The sequence below is a fragment of the Apium graveolens genome, chromosome 4 (assembly GCF_009905375.1).
Source record: "Apium graveolens cultivar Ventura chromosome 4, ASM990537v1, whole genome shotgun sequence".
Classification (NCBI taxonomy): Eukaryota; Viridiplantae; Streptophyta; class Magnoliopsida; order Apiales; family Apiaceae; genus Apium; species Apium graveolens.
The window spans coordinates 47,576,934-47,598,069 of NC_133650.1; the positions used below are offsets into that span (position 1 = coordinate 47,576,934).

General features: G+C 35.3%; 1 protein-coding gene across 1 annotated transcript; it reads right to left on the bottom strand.

Annotated features, from left to right (window-relative positions):
• Positions 1-295: 295 nt before the first annotated feature.
• LOC141717972 (RING-H2 finger protein ATL7-like) lies at positions 296-4,032 on the bottom strand. The gene is made up of 3 exons (XM_074520285.1): positions 3,548-4,032; positions 3,384-3,466; positions 296-1,187 (listed from the first exon to the last, which is right to left on the bottom strand). The coding sequence occupies exons 1-3, from the start codon at positions 3,803-3,805 to the stop codon at positions 812-814; spliced, it is 717 nt and encodes a 238-aa protein (XP_074376386.1). The 5' UTR covers positions 3,806-4,032; the 3' UTR covers positions 296-811.
• Between the last annotated feature and the right edge of the window lie 17,104 nt (positions 4,033-21,136).

Below are 21,136 nucleotides of genomic sequence, written 5' to 3' on the forward strand. Positions count from 1 at the left end.
AAGGGGAGAGGCAGATGTCAATTTTGAATCCAGCTTTTGGTGTTCACTAATGATCCCCTATGCTTAGCATTGTACTGTACATGCACAGATTTTGTGACCCTCATTCTCCTCTCAAGTAACTATTTCAATATTAACTGTTTCAATTTAATTTTAAACCAACATTTGAACAAATTTTTGATATGCAAACTTGATTTTATATTTTATTTTGTTGGACAATTAGTTAATCGTTAGTGGTAGCCATTAAATTAGCAGTTCCCATCTAGTAGTTGAAATAGTTTTTCCTACTAGCAGAATGTATTTTGAATTAATTTTTTGATATATAAATGTTTAAAGTAACTATTTGTATTTTAACCAAACACATACCATATCGGGTGAAGGACAAATTTAGCCTATTTTTACACAAAATTGACAAAAATAACCAATTTCTGAAAAGTTGGCTAATTTTGGCCGATGTGATATCCAACTGTCAGTGGAGTATCCACTTTATATAAGATACCCAACTGGCAGTGGAGTATCCCATATATGAAATACTCAACTACCAGTGGAGTATCTTATACAAATTGGGATACCCAACTGACAGTGAAGTATTCAATCGGCCAAAATTGGCCACTTTTTTCAGAATGACTATTTTTGTTATATTTTTTCAAAAATCAGCTATTTTTGTCATTTTTTCTACCATATCCTATACGAAAAAAAAATCCTCTCAACTAGTTCTTTTTCCAAAATTAAAGAATCTACTTCTTGCATTGAACTGCTAGACCTAGTTCCAGATCTGATCCCTCTAGGTGAACGATGCTGAATATTTGTCCTTTTAATTGAGGGTCTTCAGAAGGCTGAAAAATGCACCGAGGAGAACTCCACCATGATTTTCTACGTCAGTCGATTCAGGACTTCTATCGGTTTCATTAGCTTGTAGTTGAGGGTCTACAATAGGCTGAGAACTGCTCTGAGAACCTTCATCATGATTTTCTACATCAGGAGATTCAGGACTTTGATCGGTATCATTAGCTTGGTTTTCCCTTGGGTCATCTGAAGCCCTGGAAAGCAATAAAGAAAGGCGGCAGAGAGGACAGGTGGTGTGGGTTGCAAGCCAAAGATCAATGCAATCCATGTGAAATGTATGACCGCAAACAGGCATCTGCTGCAGTTTATCCTCGGCTTGGTAGTCACCAAGACAAACTGAGCATCTACACTCAAAAATGAGACAATTACACGTAAAGAGGAGTATTTACATCAGCTAATTAAAACAACATAGGAATGAATAAGAAACTACAGTAGGCCTAAATTCAAGTAATCCCTTCTATGAACATTGTGTGTGTGCGCATGTGTAAAACTGCTACGGTGTGCAAATGAACATGTGAGGCACACCAGTAAAACATTTATGTTTCTGGACAGAGTGAGTCAATATTCAAATTTTTGAGTGTTCCTCCTAAATAATCTTGTTTTGCCTCGAGTTTGATTGTTGCTGTTAAAGAAACAGAGTTCCCTCCAAATTTATTTTAAATTTTAACACATGCTAGAGCACATCTAAATGTTTCTCAATCAGTTGCCACCAAATACAGTATCACTGATTCAATAAACATAATAATAATAATGCACAAAACTGAAACTTGAAAAGCATTCATCTCCTCACTAATGTATTACAGTATACAGACAAACAATTGCTAACCTAAGGATACATTTAAGTTGATAAAAGTTTCTGCTCCTTCCCTCCTAATCAATAAGTGAGCTTTTTAGGACTCAAGTTCAAGTAAGGTGATGAGATAAAAGAAAAGCAGGTCCATTCCTGAATATTATTATTACAGCTTTTAGACCATAGTTCGATTGCTGATAACTATATCTATTGCATGTCTTTAGTCAAAGAACCAACTTTCCTTACAATAACAAAAAACAAATTCTAGACACTGATCTGAAATCAAAGAAAGACATTGTTATTTTTTGAAAGGGCAAACAAGATTTTGAGAGGGACGGTTACCGTCATGCACATCATTAGTGGGTTTTGCAAAAATTTGGGGGGGGGGGCGCGTCTGCGCACATGCCTCCACTAAGGATCAAAAGAATATCCAGAAGGCTACAATGCTAGCTATAGAGTCAAATTGAACTGTAGTTGTTACACATAACAACACAATATATATAAAAATAATAAGGAAAAGAAAATCAAAATAAACTTGGGGAAAATAAAGAAAAGAGTCTCTGTATGACTGGAAATTGAAGTGCACATATAAAATAGGGTTAAATCTCAAAGTAGTCACTAAACTGAAAGGCGTCTCGCACCAAGTTGAAAGTAACAATAGCCCGTTAGTCAACCTCTTTGACTTGACAGAAAAATGATATACTCTAACGAAAGTAATAGATGGAAAGGGTGTAGGCCAGGTGGAAAGTCATAAGCACTTTAAGAACAACTTTTGCACTTTAAAATCAAATCAAATTTATCTATTTAAAAATTAAAACCTTTCATTTAGTTTTGTAAAAATAATTCTATTATATGTTTAAATTTATAAAAATTATTAACTTGAATTTATAATTAGTCACCAAATTTTCGAAAGGTTCAAATTTTACATCAAATGAAAAACCTTTATTTAAAAGTTACAGAAAATTTTCATTTTTTATTTTGAAAAAGATTGTTTTTTGACTTGAAAACTTTTGAATTTGTAATATAATTTATGAACCGGTGAAATTAAAAAATGAAAGTAAAAACTAAATAAATTTAAATATTTAAATCATATGACATAATTCTTACAAGAAGAACATTATTATTTTTAAACTTGAGAATTTAACTTTATGTGTTTTTTTAAAATTTACAAAAATAATCGGAATTTTATTTGAAAAAATAATTTTATCTTTTTTTTTAAAACTCAATCATTCCCTTCAAATTTATTACAAATAAATTTTGATCTAATAATGAAAAATAAAAAAATTAACCAAACACAAGAAATTAAAAAGAAGAAGCACATATCACAGTACAAAGACTACATATGCAACACACGCTTCAAGAAACAAGAACATGCTAACATCTATGTGTTATTCATCCATCAAATTGAGTCCCTGATAAAATTCATTTTTTTAAAAAAAATTACAGATCTTCCGACATATGTGTGTATATATTCATATATGTATATATATTAGTTCAGTTCTTAATATTAATATTATTAGGCGAATTTAGTTAGACTCCACTTAACATTTCTGTAAGTATTTTTAATGACAGGATATTTTCCGTCAAGTCAACGGTTTGCCTTGACATGCCGATAACTTGAGTAGGTTTTTTGATATATGCTCTTCAGTTTAGTAACTATAAAATAACATACATTGATAGATGGATGATAGAGTAAAATGAAGCAAAACAATAAATAGTATGGGGCATAAGTCCAAGACAAGCAACTCACTGAGTATCTTTGACAGAAAAACTCTGTTTAAAAACAATAACTGGGAGCATCTCCCTCACTTCTTTCTTCAGCCCCAATTCACACTGTGAATCCAGAAAAAACAAAATTAATTACTAGAGTAATATTTAAAAAATAAAAATAACACAAGCACATGATGGACTTACAGTAGAGTTAATGTTATTATTGTGAATGGTTGCAAGGCTGGCAGTCCTCATTCTGAGAGACGACCAGTCAGCTCTGCGGCGGCGGAGATAAAACAAGTAGAAGAAGAAGAGAAGGATAAAAGTGAAAAAGATAGGTACAGAAAAAATGAATGCTTGGTAAAGCTTTAGTGGAGCTGAAACTGATGATGTTGATGACGAACAGCAACTGACTGTACTACTTGTCGCCGTAGGGTCTGATTCATACTTACTTTCAGACATTACTATATGATTCTCTATATATATCTCTTTAAACCAACAACTACTAGATCCCCGTAAAATGATAAATTCATACAACCCAATTATTTATGGGGTTTGTAATACAGCAAATCCCAGATTTGGAATTACTCTAGGAGAGAGAGAGAGCTGTGAGGTAGGCTTTCTATAATTGTTTTGGGAAGTAGACGGAGAGAGAGGGCACTAATATCAATATATACACACCAGCCGTGGAGGGTAAGAAAAAACCTAATTTATCAAAGAAAAAAAGAAAGCGAGTAAAGTACCCACTAATATTTAAATAGTTAAATAAAGTAGTGGACGTGAGTTAGTGTAATCATTTTTCATATTTTAAAATTTTACCATTTTTGTAACACAAACAGCTCAAAGGGACGTCTAAAAAGGAGATTGATATGCCATAATATAATTTGGCCCAAGAAATTCTACAAAAATCTAATGAGAAGAGATCCGAGGCCCAATTTGGGGTGGTCTCCGGACACGTGGCAACCTCATAAGATAGTAACGGTTCCATATTATCCAAAATAGAATGACAGCATCCTAGTCGTCCATTTGTCAAGACATCAGGCTATCCCAACACTAACAGGACAGTTAGGCCCCGTGCCCATCTAAACCATTCAATCATCCACCAACCAAGATTCACCGGTGGTTATGATGAAAAAGTACAAACCCCCGAAATCATAAATAGGGAGCCTGTAAAAGGCCCCAAAAAGGGGGTTATAGGGGTTACCATTTTTTCTTACTCTCTACACACATACACACACCGCTGTTATACATATTTGAATAGCTCTTCTTCTTCAAGAAACCTTTTTCTTATTCTTACGCCAGAGTTGCCGCGGGGACGCCACCCCCCTCCGGTTATTTTTTGCAGGAGCCCACCGTACAGCTTAACTGCGCACCCTCATTTCTATACAAACGAAGTTCGATCTTGGATAGGAAAAGGAGAAGAGTCCGGGGAAGAAAAGGAGCTATCATTGGCGCTAGAAGGAGGGGTTGAACCTCCGACTCAATGGTGTCACCGATTTCGGTCGTTTCACGCCGTTCACGAAGCCAAAATTTTACACCCCCCTGAGGTTAACGATTCAGCTCTCTTAGATCTACTTTTCTCATTATCCGTACTTTGAAAGACTCATTAGCATTGTATTCTTAGTATTTGTCTGTTTATCTTGAAAGTAATAACTACAAGAATGAGCAAGACAACTATTTCCGGACCGGTTGATCCCACTGTCGTCACGCCCAGGGATGGTGATATTGAAGAGATATAAGAAGGGCTCCCCATAACCCTTACTACATCTCAGGCTCTGCAACTAGGAGACCAAAGGCTTACCATTGAGAAGGCAACTCACAAGTATGCCGAGACTTCTACAAACCTCTGGGGGAACATGACCTCAGAGCAGATTCAAGCAACAATGAGCCTATGAAAAGAGAAAAACCACCCTGAAACTGAAATCCGCCCAGGGGATAAGGAGGAACACTTTGTAGAAACCCGTGGTTCGGTCTTGGACCGCATTACCAAAAATATGAAGAGGGAAACTGAAGATGCCCAGGACGAGATTAGAAGGGCAACACTCTGGGACCGAATTTGTAAAAAAGAAGAGGCTAAGGCCAAGGCAACCATCGAAAAGAGGATCCAGGAGGAAGAGGCGAAACTGAAAAAGAAAAACCCAAAGAGTTCACGTCTCCTCAAACTCCGAGCCTGAAAAAGAGTCCAAGCAAGAGCAGTTGGCCCGGGCTTTTTTGCGACCTTAAAAGGAAGGTTGAAGGAGATATGGAAGTTGGAGCAGTAGCCACCCCCTTCAACAGAAAACTAGAGTCTACCCCCAGAGAATCTGGGATTAAACACTTCAATTTTGACTCTTTCGACTGATTAGCGGACCTCGAAGAACATCTCAATTACTTCGAACAAATTTCGAATATCTACTATGTTAGGCCTCAATGATACTATAGAAGGGGGTTAAATATAGTATCTACAATCAATTCGATTATAAACACAAGTATGTAACAGAAAACAAGTTTATTCAATATATCAAACTCAGTTACAGTAGGTTTAATCTACTCTCTCAGTGATGTATGATATCACTAAGAGCCGTTAGGGTTACAATAAATAATATTCTCATGATTGACAACACTTATAGTGTAAACCCTAATCTATGTTTATATACTACACAATTACAAGATATCTTTTAATTGATATGATATGTTCTGTTTCCCAAAATACATCAATCAAAGATTATCTACTGTAGTCCTTTAGTTGTACAACTCTTCATGCATATCTTTACTTGTTTAATCCAGATCCTCTCCTGTAAATCAGCTGCTTTCCTTATCTGAAGTATACCCGCACTTAAGTCCTGATATAAGTTCTGACGCCTTAAGTTCTAATAACTTCCTGTCTTCAGTAAGTTCTGATTTCCAGTTAAGTTCTGATACTAAGTTCTGAAACTAAACAAATCAGATTAGACATGACATCACAAATATATATAACAATCTCCCCCAACTTGTAAATTATGAAAAATATACAAGTTAACAGATTTGATGATGTCAAAAACACTTAAGTACAAATGCAATGAGATATTATTTTAAACAGCTAAATACAACTTATAGTACACGTAGCTTTACAAATATCACTGGATCAATCTAAATCCATAGTGATTCCTTGTAAAGTCTATTACCAGCTTGTCCTCAGCATTTCTCAGAACTTCAACTAACTGTGCTTTGACTTGCATCAGTTCTTCATCTTCATCATCACCAATCTGATAAATGGCTGCTCTGAGTGCAAGAATTGATGTTCTTTCAAGCCCATCTCCAAGTATGATAACTCTGGGATGTGAAGAGTCTTCATTGTAGCATAAACACTTTCCCTTCATAATTACTTCAATCTTGGAAGACTTCTTCTTCATAGAAACTTCCCTTCCATTATCTTCAGTAATTTTTAGAATGTATTCAGAAGCTTTTGCACCAGAAATTCTGAGAAGATTTCTTATAGCCTTCAAAATGTAATTTGACCATCTTCTTGTAATATCAGATTTTACTTCCAGAAGGTAGTGAATATGTTGAAGCTCTTTGACAGACTTCTTTAGCACATCAGAATCTGTTAGTCTGTAAGTTCTGCCATCATTGAGAAACAAGATCAATTTTTCTTTAACTTCTGATTTATCATGAGTATCCATGACAATTTGAGCAGACAGCACTTTGTCAAGGTGCTTTTATTTGATTTCTTTATATGGTTTGTCTATCAAAATGAAAGGATCTCTGAGAGTAACTTCTACTCCTGTTTGTCTCTTTTCTTTGTTAGAACCTAACCCAGACTTGTCTTTAGCTTGTTTAGGTCTAATCACAAAAGATACAAGCTGATTCAGCATTAGATTGCTCTTAGGTTCCACTGGAGTAGCTTTGTTCCATAGCAGCTTCTTTTTCTGATCAAGCGTTAAGCTGTCTATGTCAACTTGACCAGTGTCAGAGGTTGATGTCTTGATGAATTGGTCAGGATTTACAGTTTCATCTGTAGCTTGCTATTCTGAAATATCTCCATTCTGAACAACTTGAGCTATGTCAGAGGTTTTCTTAGATTCTTCTATCATCCTTTTTCTCTTCAGAGTTTCAACTGTTTCATCTTCAGCAGCAGTATCATCAAAGACTTGAACCATCTTGCACACAGGATCCATCAGAATTTGAGGAATCTTCATCTTCTGTTTCTTGGCTGTCTCCCCAACTTTTCCTTTTCCCTTGTCTTTGGGATCAGTAGCAGTTTGAGATCTAGTCCTTGATCTAGGAATCTCTATGGCAGATCTTTCTCTTATTATTATACCTTTCTCTTTAGGTTTGGGAGGCTTCTTTGCATTAGAAGCTTTAGAATGTAGTTTTGACTTTTCAGCATTAAATCTTGCTTCTTCTTCTCTAAATCCAGTCCTGGATTATCCTTAAGGAACAATCTCTTTGCAAGTTCCTCATCTAAGGCTTAAATCTTAGGATCCTTGTAAAAGAAGGTTGCCTTCTTTCCCCTGAACTTTAAGGTTTGCATGAATTTCTTCGAGTCTTGACTTCCACCTTGAATGAGAACATCTGACTTTGTCATCAAAATTTGATTATCAGAACTTGCTGTCAGAACTTGATCTTCAATTTCAGAACTTGTGAGCAACAAAGTTTGATCTGTAGCTGAAGTCTTCTTTCCTTCCTTATCACTCCTCTGAATAGTAGATTTATCGAAAATCTTACTATCAGGTACTTTCTGAATAGAAATTCTGCTAACTTGTTTTCCTTGACTTTGACCATTGCCCTTGCTAGGGTTTCCCTGGTCATCTTCAGAATCATCCTTTTTCTTCAGTGCCTTGCTAATTGAGCATTTGGACTTAACTACCTTCTTCCCCTTTTTGGCATCATCTGTCAGGAGTAGAGAAAGAAGGAGTTCCACTGAAGATTGGATCTCATTTAACTGAGTCTGTTGAGCAGCTTGATTTTGTAAGACCTCATCCAGTTGGGCCTGCTGCTTGTCTTGAACAAGCTCAATAGCATCCACTTTTTCTTGAATTGGTCTGAAAAACCTCTTCTTTTCTAGTTTGAGCATCATATCTAGCTAATCAGCTGTTTCTTGAAGTTGATCAACCTTTGCATGAGTCTTGGAGTGTAGACCTTGAAGAGTTTTAGTACTGAGAGCAGTGACTTTAAGTTGTGTTTTGAAGTCAGAATTTATCAGCAACTCATCAGCTTTTGCAACATGATCTATCAGAACAGTTGGGCTGGGAATGAAGTCAGGTTCATTCCACTTCTTTGTCCATTCAACTCCTCTGTGAGTTTCCTCCCAAGGAACAGGAGCATCTTCTTCATCAAATTTAAATAGTGCCTCCTTGCAAAGGATTGGAGCATTGACTGGAGCACTTGCTGGATCACTATCTCCAGAATTTGATACAATCTCATCATCTTCTGATAACACCCGAGTGTGTGTAACTGAAGGAGATTCTGGAGCAACTTTATCTGTTTCCAAATTCTGATCTTCAGGTTCCAAATCAAGAATTGGTGTAGTAGGAATTTCAATATTTAGTGTTGGAGAAACAGGTGGAGTTGACTCTTTTGCTGGTGGTGCTTCCAGATACAAAACAGTTGGAATATTCAACCTGTGAATGTCAATTTCAGGACTTAACTCTAAATCTTCAACCGAGGCAGTTTCTTTGAATGGAGAGTGAGGTGGAGAAATCACAGATTCTTGTACAGGTTTTGATCTGTGGACTTCAGGAATATTCCAATCAGAACTTGTTCAGGTGTTGGCAGGGCTTCAATCACTATAGGTTCTGATGAGATCAGAGATTCCTGATCCCCTTCCTCAGCATCTTCAGCATATTCTGATTGAATTTGTGCAAGATGCACACCTGCTCTAGTCTTCCTTGATTTTGATTTTCTAGATGGAGGGGTGACATGATCTGTATCAGAATGTGAAGACCTCTTTCTTTTCTGAATACCAGAAGCTTCAGCTGCTTTCTCCTTCTGAAGAGTTGACTCTTCATCTTTTAATGTCACAGGTTCTGATACAGGAACCTGGACTTGTTCATCCTCATCAGATTTATCTCTCAGAATCAACTTTCTTCTTCTCCTTGGTGGAGATTTAAGCACATAGATAGTTCTTTTGGTTTTGGGCCTAGATGGTGTAGCAAATTTCACAACTGGCACTTGTTTAGATGTACTAGAGTGTGGTTTAGATTTGGACTTGAGAGGTTAGGTTCTGATAGTAGGTGCTGATGGTTGTGGTTGAGAGGATTGTGCTAGTTGAGTATTGGAAGGCTAGGTTGGTGGAGGTTGAGAAGTAGTAGGCTGTGTAGGTGCAATATCAGGATATATGGTTGTGTACGTGTGAGAATCAGAATTTACTAAGAATTGTTTGACAAATTGGGGAATTTGGAGGGGTCTTAGTATATCCTTCTTATTATCAGCAGATAATAAGTCTGTGAAAGCCCTTTTGTGAAGTTTAAAGGTTTCAATTAACTCACTAAAGGTTTGAGGTACATCAGGACAACAGAAACTATATATAAGCTGACAGAATCTAGCAAAATATACTATGTTGCTATCTTCTTTCATCCTATCACCTATAAACCCTAGCACATCACTATCATAATCAAAATGAGTTTGATTAAGAAGAGCATACCCGATTTATTGACTCATGATTGGAATAGCATCAAAATTGGAGCATTTGTTGGCAAAGGCTATGGTAATACAATCGAAAAAGATGCTCCACTCCCTCCTGATGTAGGGCCTCTTCAGTTGTCCCAGCTTGGACAAAGAATTCTCATAGCCAAGATTTTCCATCATGTTTTGAAGAACTGGCTCCCCAACTTGTGAATTGTAAGTACAGTTTTCTGGCAGACGCAATGCTTGTCGAACAGTTGACAAGGTTACCAAGTGCTCATCTTCCCCTGTTGTAAAAATGATGCTTGGAGACCCACTTTCACCACCATTATCATAGAATCCAGACCTCCAAAACTCCAGAATTTGCTTGCCTGAGAGAGCCTGTGGTTGGGTCAGAGCATAACTAATTTCACTTCGAGCGAGAAAATTTTGAATGAAGTGAAGTTCTGAAGGAGCCTCGTCCTTGTTGAGAATAGCCATATAGTTGTTGGGGATAAACTTGGCTCCATCATAGATAAGATCCTTAGGTGCCATTTCTGTGAAAATTAAGTGAAAAGTTGTGTGTGTATAGAGTGTTTGATAAAATGCCTGTTAGAAAATAGTTTCAGAGAATAATAGAGAATGAGAGAGAATAAGAGAGATTAGAAAAGAGTAAAAGTAGGTAAAAGATTGTAAAATCTTTTAACTCTAATATTTATACTCTCCACGTGACAATGGCTATATTTGTGGAGCAGAACAAACATTTTACACCTGGCAGCATGTAAACAGTTCAAACATTATTAGTGGGCAAGGTAAAAGTGCAGTAATTATTGCTCACATGCGGTTACCAAAACAAACACGCAACCCATTAACCAAATGATTATCACTATTTTTATCTCATTTAATTATTTTCTGAAAAAATGACCGTTATAGTAAAAACTAATAATAAATCAACCAATTAAAATGTAACACGTAAGCATCAGAGTTTTGCATCAAAACTTGACTATTATCAGAATTTAACGGTCATCAGAATATGGCTTCTGTACTCAAAAAGGTGAATGTCTGTTTATGTGTTTCTTCACACAAATACTGACTGGTTTCTTCAGAGTTTAATCATCAGAACATAATCAGAACTTGTCTTCAGAATTTATGCAAATAATACTTAACTGTTTATCAGAAACAACTTAATTACCACAGTAATTTTCATCATTCATATGGAGTGATAGTGTGTGTATGTGCAAATGATCAGATAAAGATTAAAGTATGATAAACTTCAGTATATCTTAAAAATAAGGCATAACTAAGAAAAATGCTTAAAATTTGTCTTGAATTGTGAAGTCTACTGTAGAATAAAGTTATGCAAGAATCCACCTCAACTGTTTGTGCTTATTTTATGCATCTTTTGAAATTCTTTTGACAAGGGATTCTTAGTGTAAATGAGTTACAACTGCCATCAGAATTAATGTTGTTATCAGATTATTTCTCCAGTAATCAGAGAATGTAAAAAGTCACCAAGAAAAATCAATTTGCTTTTCTAATGCATATAACTTAATACCAGCAATGCACTTGGATCTTCCCTTTCACATAAATTACTCTAGATCTCAAAGGAGTACCTGATTTCAATTTTTTTTCCAGATAAGTGAGGCTTATCAAGCATGTAGTTCATCCATAAGATTTACTGACATTAGAATTTGACAGATAAGATGCAATAATCTAGTTTGTGACTTAGTAATAAGATACAGGAAGTAAATTTGACTAAGATCAAAATCAGAATTTGCTTGTGTTATTGATTTCCACATAAATAACTAATTCAAACATGGGATACATAGTTTGTTAAAGACTACTAAGTCAGCATCTAACAAGATAATCTTCATTGGATTGAATAGTCATAGAACATTCAAAACACTTTCAGAGTTTATAGAATCACATCAGATAATAGGCAGTATTTAATATGTTACAATTTAAGCACAGATTACATTAAGATAAGAAAATCTGTAAACACTGATCATAAAGTCTGATGTATGAGAACAAAAACTAAATAGATTTTGAGAAAGAACCTAAAACCATTCCAAGTTCATTTACCAGTCTTGTAAAAGTAGCTTCACATAGTGGTTTTGTGAATATATCTGCTAGTTGTTGATCTGTTGGAACAAAATGCAATTCCACTGTACGTTCCATCACATGTTCCCTTATGAAATGGTACCTAATGTTGATGTGCTTTGTCATTGAGTGTTGAACTGGATTTCCTGTCATAGCAATAGCACTTTGATTATCACAGTAAATGGGTATTTTAGAAAATTCTAACCCATAGTCCAGTAACTGATTCTTCATCCACAGAATATGTGCACAACAGCTTCCTGCAGCAATATATTCTGCTTCTGCAGTTGATGTGGAAATTGATTTCTGTTTCTTGCTAAACAAAGAAACCAATCTACCTCCAAGAAATTGGTAGCTTCCACTAGCGCTTTTCCAGTCTATTTTGCATCCTGCAAAATCTGCATCTGAGTAACCTATTAGCTTAAAATCTGATTCCCTAGGATACCACAATCCTAGATCAGCTGTACCCTTGAGGTACTTGAAAATTCTTTTCATAGCTATTAGATGAGGTTCTCTTGGATCAGCCTGAAATCTTACACAAAGACAGGTAGCATACATGATATATGGTCTACTTGCAGTTAAATAGAGTAAAGAGCCAATCATACATCTGTAGTTAGTAATATCTACCGATGCTCCAGTATCTTTATCTAACTTGGTGGCAGTGGCCATGGGAGTTGATGCAGTAGAACTGTCTTGCATTAAAAATTTCTTGAGTAGATTTCTGGTGAACTTGAATTGACTGATAAAAGTACCTTGTTCTGTAACGCCCACAAATCCGGGGTCAAGGGATTTGGTCGTCACGATGAAATCTCAATCCAAAATAACCTGTTAAATCAATAAATAAATGCCAGCGGAAGATATTTATCATTTATGTCCCCAAACTAATCCAAGATCTTTTAAGGTTACAGTTCTAGAAACAAGATATCCAAATTCCATAATAAATTTTTCTCTTTCTTTTAAAACTCTTTTCAATAAATTCCAACTCAAAACTAAACCCACTAGTATAACTTCGAAATGAAGTATACTAGGCCCAAATAAAATACAAAACTATAATATAATATAATATAATATAAATAACTTTACACAATAAAACTTACACTAGCCCGCAAACCCTGGATCAACCACCTTCCAAGAGCTTCTTCTTTGCTTCCTCAAATTATGCAGCTAAACAGCGCAAGCTAATCCTCACTGGAGGTTAAATTTAAAAACAGGCAAGTATGAGTGGAAGAAATGCTCAGCAAGATCATTATAGTAGATATAGGGTCGTTTGATATAAAACCGACATCTGCATCAGAGCAGCACATTTAAAATCATAATTGTTGAATCATAAAATTTTAGTTGAGGAATCCCAGAATTGATTCCTTAATTGTATTCAAAACCATTTTGATATTTTTGAGCGAAATGCTTCAGCAATACTTTGAATCTTGATGAGAAACAAACTCGTAAATCAGTGTTTACGGAAATATCATAAACAACAATAACATGAAACAATGATTATAGAGTGGATCATAAACTCATTCAAAACCGAACTCTTCAAGTTAATACTTGTTTTGCTGTCATATCAAATTAGGTATCAATACGAACTTTGATGCTCACAACACCCATACTGAAGTCAACATCAATCATCTATACAAATACCACCTTTGATATTTAACAACAACGTAAGTATAAGCATAAATCAGAATATGAATTAAAACTGCATTTTACCATTATTCCAAAACAGAAACAGTTGATAAATCATTTATTCTATGAATATCAAAAATGATATGATAATTAGATTAGGATCATCCTCCGACGGACATACTATCACATGCTGATCAGCCCGTGTGATAGCACAAGGTCAGGATTCATAGAAACGTGACCCCAAAACACGAGTACTCAAACAAAGGCAATACACCTGCCTGTGGCAAAAGTTATGTCATAATATTCCATATGGCACTTAGAAATAGCCCTCCGCTGGACCGTCCGTCCCGGTCACTTACGCAATTATGATCCAATCTTAAAACCTTTTATTGAAATGGGGTCATAATAATTGACACCCGAAATAATTTTATTTCCCCCAATTCTTGGGTGGAAATATTCGCAACCAAATCACTTTTCTCAAAATCCAAAACATTTATAAATCCGATAATTGGATAAGTAAAATCACTTGACTATTCTGAACATAGAATAGCAGAGGGTACTTGCGTAAACAGAATCATTTAATTCAGCGATATGTAAAACATTTATCGATTCTAAACTGAGAATAGGGAAAGCAATACTTGTATGATACGATTCAAAATAAATATCACTTGAACAATAAGTGATGATAGAAATACTTGCCTTTGGGTTTTAGCAGTTAGTCACACTCGCAAAACCGAGCTTTTCATAAAACACCATATACGAAAATAGCGTAAAATATCCCGTCTCTCGAGAATACGGGTTTTGTTGATTACCGAAATAACTATCGTATCGAAAATCTTGCGCCGGGCCGCGCATGGGTCAAACCGTAATCCGGATCGAAAAAGTCAAAACACGGAAAATGTCCGGAATTACCAAATTAGGTTAGGAAGGAGTTTTCGGAAGAGTTTTCGGTTGTAAAAACGGAAAAACGGTTGAAGTCGGATGATTCCCGGCTTTATAAAATAATTTTGGTAATTATTCAGAAAATAATTAATAATTCATAAATCAATATAAAATCATCTAACAGCCCAAAACTTACCAGAAAAATATCACAATTATCTATATTTTATTCTGGACATATAAAAATTCAAATACTCAAATAATATCACATCTAAACACCCACACATCAATTCCACTTATCAGATAATTCACCAAAATTCACATAAAATCACATAAGTAATTCCAAATAATTATAAAAATAATATCTGAAAATATGAGATATTACAATCTACCCCCTTATAAGGATTCCGTCCTCGGAATCAGCAGAAGAAAGCACTAAGGGTTTTCTAACCAACTTCCCAATCTTGCATATGCAACTTTTCTTAGAATTTCCAATAACACTGCAATTCTTTATACCACACAGTTACTACTGAAGCTTCACCCTGCAACATTGTTTCATCCACGTCCCTTGACCAATTCCTCAATAGAATCGCTTTTACTGATCGCGAGAAAGAAGAATAGAGAGAAAGATAGAGAGAAGAAAAGAAAGAAAGATAGAGAAATAAAGAAACAGATTGACTTCGTTATACGCCATTGATATTCTAATTGCATTGCAATCCCACTGTTGATGTTAGTAATCTCATCCAAAAATCTTACTTTCCATTGACCTGAATAACTCATCTCAATTTGATTGGCATACCTTCGAGTATTTGAAATAATAAAATCATGGAATTTCAAAGAGAAAAGAATTTTATGTCATAACAGGACCAAAATCTGAATTTGAGAAAAAGTATTGTTAAAATATAAAAATAACTGAGAGATTAATATGATTAAATGAACTTGGTATTGTGCCCAACTAGGACACTACTAAAGGTTGTTAACCTTCATGTATTCATAATACACACAAGTGATGGCGTCCCATCCAACTCCTATCACACAGACAGGTATACCTTGTGTCCCCTATAGTTAGGGTTGTTCATCTCAGTCGGAATGAAAGAGTATAAAAGGGATTCAAAGTCAAATGAATAAACTGAAAAGATTTCAAAGTTAATATATTCTGAAGGAAATGAAATCCTGAGAACAGAATTATGGCACCAAATGAGCAAATGGTATCGCATCATCAAGAAACTATCCACCAAATAAGAAAAGTGGAATTAATTATTATAACTTGACAGAGCTATCAAAACCTGAAAAATAGGCTTCATGACAGCCTCTGGCACATTTAAAACACAGATAGGATTGAAAATGAGTGTTAGGGAATATATCCTCTAACAATCACTTCTTTTGAGAGAGGCCAAAAGAAATTATAGAAAGAGAAGGTATTGCCAAAGTCTTAATATTTATCTTCAATTTGAACTTTCCAGTTGACTCGCCATCTGATTCTAGACGCTTCTTCATGTTCCAAGGATATCGATAATCTTCATCGTCGTCGAATCGTAGTAGCCTCGAAAGATTCCACCATAGAAGTTTGCAACTGTCAGGAGTTCCATCCAGCTCAACACAACCATCTCAAACGACTACGCCTTATCTTAACTTACTCGTTGGTACTATATCCAATAGTCCAACAGGAACTCGATATGAGCTCAAGCGTCCTCACATAGCTATACACACTCCTACACACTCTCGTTTCTAGTTTACTATAACCTCAGCTCTGATACCAACCTGTAACGCCCCCAAATCCGGGGTCAAGGGATTTGGTCGTCACGATGAAATCTCAATCCAAAATAACCTGTTAAATCAATAAATAAATGCCAGCGGAAGATATTTATCATTTATGACCCCAAACTAATCCAAGATCTTTTAAGGTTACAGTTCTAGAAACAAGATATCCAAATTCCATAATAAATTTTTCTCTTTCTTTTAAAACTCTTTTCAATAAATTCCAACTCAAAACTAAACCCACTAGTATAACTTCGAAATGAAGTATACTAGGCCCAAATAAAATACAAAACTATAATATAATATAATATAATATAATATAATATAAACAACTTTACACAATAAAACTTACACTAGCCCGCAAACCCTGGATCAACCACCTTCCAAGAGCTTCTTCTTTGCTTCCTCAAATTATGCAGCTAAACAGCGCAAGCTAATCCTCACTGGAGGTTAAATTTAAAAACAGGCAAGTATGAGCGGAAGAAATGCTCAGCAAGATCATTATAGTAAATATAGGGTCGTTTGATATAAAACCGACATCTGCATCAGAGCAGCACATTTAAAATCATAATTGTTGAATCATAAAATTTTAGTTGAGGAATCCCAGAATTGATTCCTTAATTGTATTCAAAACCATTTTGATATTTTTGAGCGAAATGCTTCAGCAATACTTTGAATCTTGATGAGAATCAAACTCGTAAATCAGTGTTTACGGAAATATCATAAACAACAATAACATGAAATAATGATTATAGAGTGGATCATAAACTCATTCAAAACCGAACTCTTCAAGTTAATACTTACTTTGCTGTCATATCAAATTAGATATCAATACGAACTTTGATGCTCACAACACCCATACTGAAGTCAACATCAATCATCTATACTAATACCACCTTTGATATTTAACAACAACGTAAGTATAAGCATAAATCAGAATATGAATCAAAACTGCATTTTACCATTATTCCAAAACAGAAACAGTTGATAAATCATTTATTCTATGAATATCAAAAATGATATGATAATTAGATTAGGATCATCCTCCGACGGACGTACTATCACATGCTGATCAGCCCGTGTGATAGCACAAGGTCAGGATTCATAGAAACGTGACCCCAAAACACGAGTACTCAAACAAAGGCAATATACGTGCCTGTGGCAAAAGTTGTGTCATAATATTCCATATGGCATTTAGAAATAGCCCTCCGGTGGACCGTCCGTCCCGGTCACTTACGTAATTATGATCCAATCTTAAAACCTTTTATTGAAATGGGGTCATAATAATTGACACCCGAAATAATTTTATTTCCCCCAATTCTTGGGTAGAAATATTCGCAACCAAATCACTTTTCTCAAAATCCAAAACATTTATAAATCCGATAATTGGATAAGTAAAATCACTTGACTATTCTGAACATAGAATAGCAGAGGGTACTTGCGTAAACAGAATCATTTAATTCAGCGATATGTAAAACATTTATCGATTCTAAACTGAAAATAGGGAAAGCAATACTTGCATGATACAATTCACAATAAATATCACTTGAACAATAAGTGATGATAGAAATACTTGCCTTTGGGTTTTAAGTGATGATATCCCGTCTCTCGAGAATACGGGTTTTGTTGATTACCGAAATAACTATCGTATCGAAAATCTTGCGTCGGGCCGCACATGGGTCAAACCGTAATCCGGATCGAAAAAGTCAAAACACGGAAAATGTCCGGAATTACCAGATTAGGTTAGGAAGGAGTTTTTAGAAGAGTTTCGGGTTGTGAAAATGCAAAAACGGTTGAAGTCGGATGATTCCTGGCTTTATAAAATAATTTTGGTAATTATTCAGAAAATAATTAATAATTCATAAATCAATATAAAATCATCTAACAGTCCAAAACTTACTAGAAAAATATCACAATTATCTATATTTTATTCTGGACATATAAAAATTCAAATACTCAAATAATATCACATCTAAACACCCACACATCAATTCCACTTATCAGATAATTCACCAAAATTCACATAAAATCACATAAGTAATTCCAAATAATTATAAAAATAATATCTGAAAATATGGGATATTACATGTTCAGTTTGTTTAACTTGAAGTCCCAGAAAATAACTCAACTCTCCCATCATACTCATTTGAAATCTTGACTGCATTAACTTGGAAAATATTTCACAAAGTTTTGTATTTTTAGAGCCAAAGATGATATCATCAACATATATCTGTACCAAAAGTAAGTCCTTTCCATGGTTGAGGTAGAATAAAGTCTTGTCAATTGTGCCTTTCTGAAATCCACTTTCCAGAAGGAATTGAGCTAGAGTCTCATGCCATGCTCTAGGAGCTTGCTTAAGGCCATAAAGAGCTTTGTCAATCCTGTAGACATGATTTGGAAATTTTGGATCTACAAAGCCCAGAGGTTGTTCAACATATACTTCTTCTTCCAATTCTCCATTGAGAAAAACACTTTTCACATCCATTTGAAAGACTTTAAACTTCTTGTGAGTAGCATAAGCCAAAAAGATTCTTATGGCTTCCAATCTAGCAACTGGAGCAAATGTTTCATCATAGTCAATACCCTCATGTTGAGAGTAACCTTTAGCAACCAGCCTTGCTTTATTCCTTGTTATTATGCCATCACTATCAGTTTTATTTCTGAACACCCATTTTGTACCAACAATTGATTTGTTCTTTGGTCTTGGTACTAAGGTCCAGACTTTATTTCTTTCAAATTCATTTAACTCTTCCTGCATTGCTTGCACCCAATCAGCAGCTTGAAGAGCTTCTGCCACTTTCTTTAGTTCAGTCTGAGATAGAAAGGAATGATAGAGATATTCATTTGTTGTTGCTGTTCTAGTTCTAACACCTGCTTCAGGATCTCCAATTATTAAGTCAGGTGTGTGTTATTTAGTCCACTTCCTTGCAGATGGAAGTTGATCTCTAAAACTGGATCCTCCCCCATGATTCATGTTGTCTCCATCATCATTTTATGATGCTCCCCCTGAAGTTATGCTCTCTGAGATTCCAAAATTTGAGTTGGATTCTTCAGGAATTGAAGAATTAGAGTTTCCAGAATTGTCAGAATTTGGCTCATCAGAACTTGAAGAGCCAGTGACTGGTTTTGATGCTTCTTGAGAGTCTTGAGATGTGGTATGATCATCAACTTGCTCCCTCTGAATAGGTGCATTTTCCTTTGGAGCAGTTACCACAGTTTCAATGACATCATAATTTAACTCGTCAGAACTTACAGGATCAGGATTTAGGTCATCAGAATTTACAGAATCAGAATTTACATCTTCATTTTCAAATCTCAGTTGATCATGATCATTGAAATCTTTAAGTCCAGTAATCTTTTTATCATCAAAAGATACATTGATAGATTCCATGACAACCATTGTTCTTAAATTGTAGACTCTGAAGGCTTTTGTGGAAAGTGGATATCCAACAAAAATTTCTTCATCAGCTTTTAGATCAAATTTTGACAGCTGTTTAGGATGAGTCTTAAGAATAAAACTCTTGCATCCAAATACATGAAAGTATTTCAGATTTGGCTTCTTTTTCTTCACCATCTCATATGGTGTTTTTCCATGCTTGTTTATGAGTGTAGCATTCTGTGTAAAACAAGCAGTCTGCACAGCTTCATCCCAAGAATAGGTTGGTAGCTTTGCTTTATCAAGCATAGTTCGTGCAGCTTCAATAAAAGTCCCGTTCTTTCTTTCTACAACTCCATTCTGCTGTGGAGTTCCAGGTGCAGAAAATTCCTACTTTATTCCTTGCTCTTTGCAGAACTCTTCCATGATTGAATTCTTGAACTCAGTGTCATTATCACTTCTTATTATTTTAACATAATCTTTGACTAACTTATCCAGCTGTTTGACATGATTATTTAGAGTAGATGCAGTTTCATTCTTCTTGTGCAAGAAATACACTCAAGTGTATCTTGTGAACTCATCCACTATAACCATAGCATATTTCTTCTTTTCAATAGACATGACATTGACTGGACCAAATAGATCAACATGCAGTAAGTGATAAGGCTCAAGAATTGAGGATTCAGTTTTGCTTGAATGAAGATTTCTTTGTTTTGCCTTTTGACATGAGTCACAAAGACCATCAGGAGCAAATATTGATTTTGGCAGTCCTCTCACAAGATCTTTCTTTACTAGCTCATTTATGTTGTTGAAATTTAAATGAGAGAGTCTCTTGTGCCAATTCCAGCTTTCTTCAATTGATGCTCTACTTAACAGACAGATTGCAAAACCATCAGAATTTGTTGAAAGTCTGGCTTCATATATGTTACCATGTCTGTAACCTTTCAGAATCACTTTGCCTGTAGAATTACTTACAACTTCACAGTGTTCTTCAAAGAAATCCACATGATAACCTTTGTCACAGATTTGACTCACACTTAGGAGATTGTGTTTAAGTCCTGAGACAAGAGCTACTAATTCAATTATGACATTCCCAAGATTGATATTTCCATATCCCAGAGTCTTTCCCATGTTTCCATCTCCATAAGAAACTCCTGGGCCAGCTTTCTCCATAAAGTCTGATAGCAGGGAATAATTTCCAGTCATATGTCCTGAACATCCACTGTCCAGAACCAGGATGTTTTTCCTGTTGCCCTGCAATCACAAAGACCACTATTGATTAGTTTTAAGGACCCATACTTGCTTGGATCCTTTGGCCTTGTTAAGTTTGTTAGCATTTGCAGCGGATTTAGTTTCAGAGTTTATGTTAACATGCTTTTTATCAGACTTTATATCAGACTTTACATCAGAATTTACACTAGAAGGAATTACACTGACTTTCTTTAAAGAAGGTTTTATTTCATAATAATCATAGTACAAACTATGATATTCCTTAC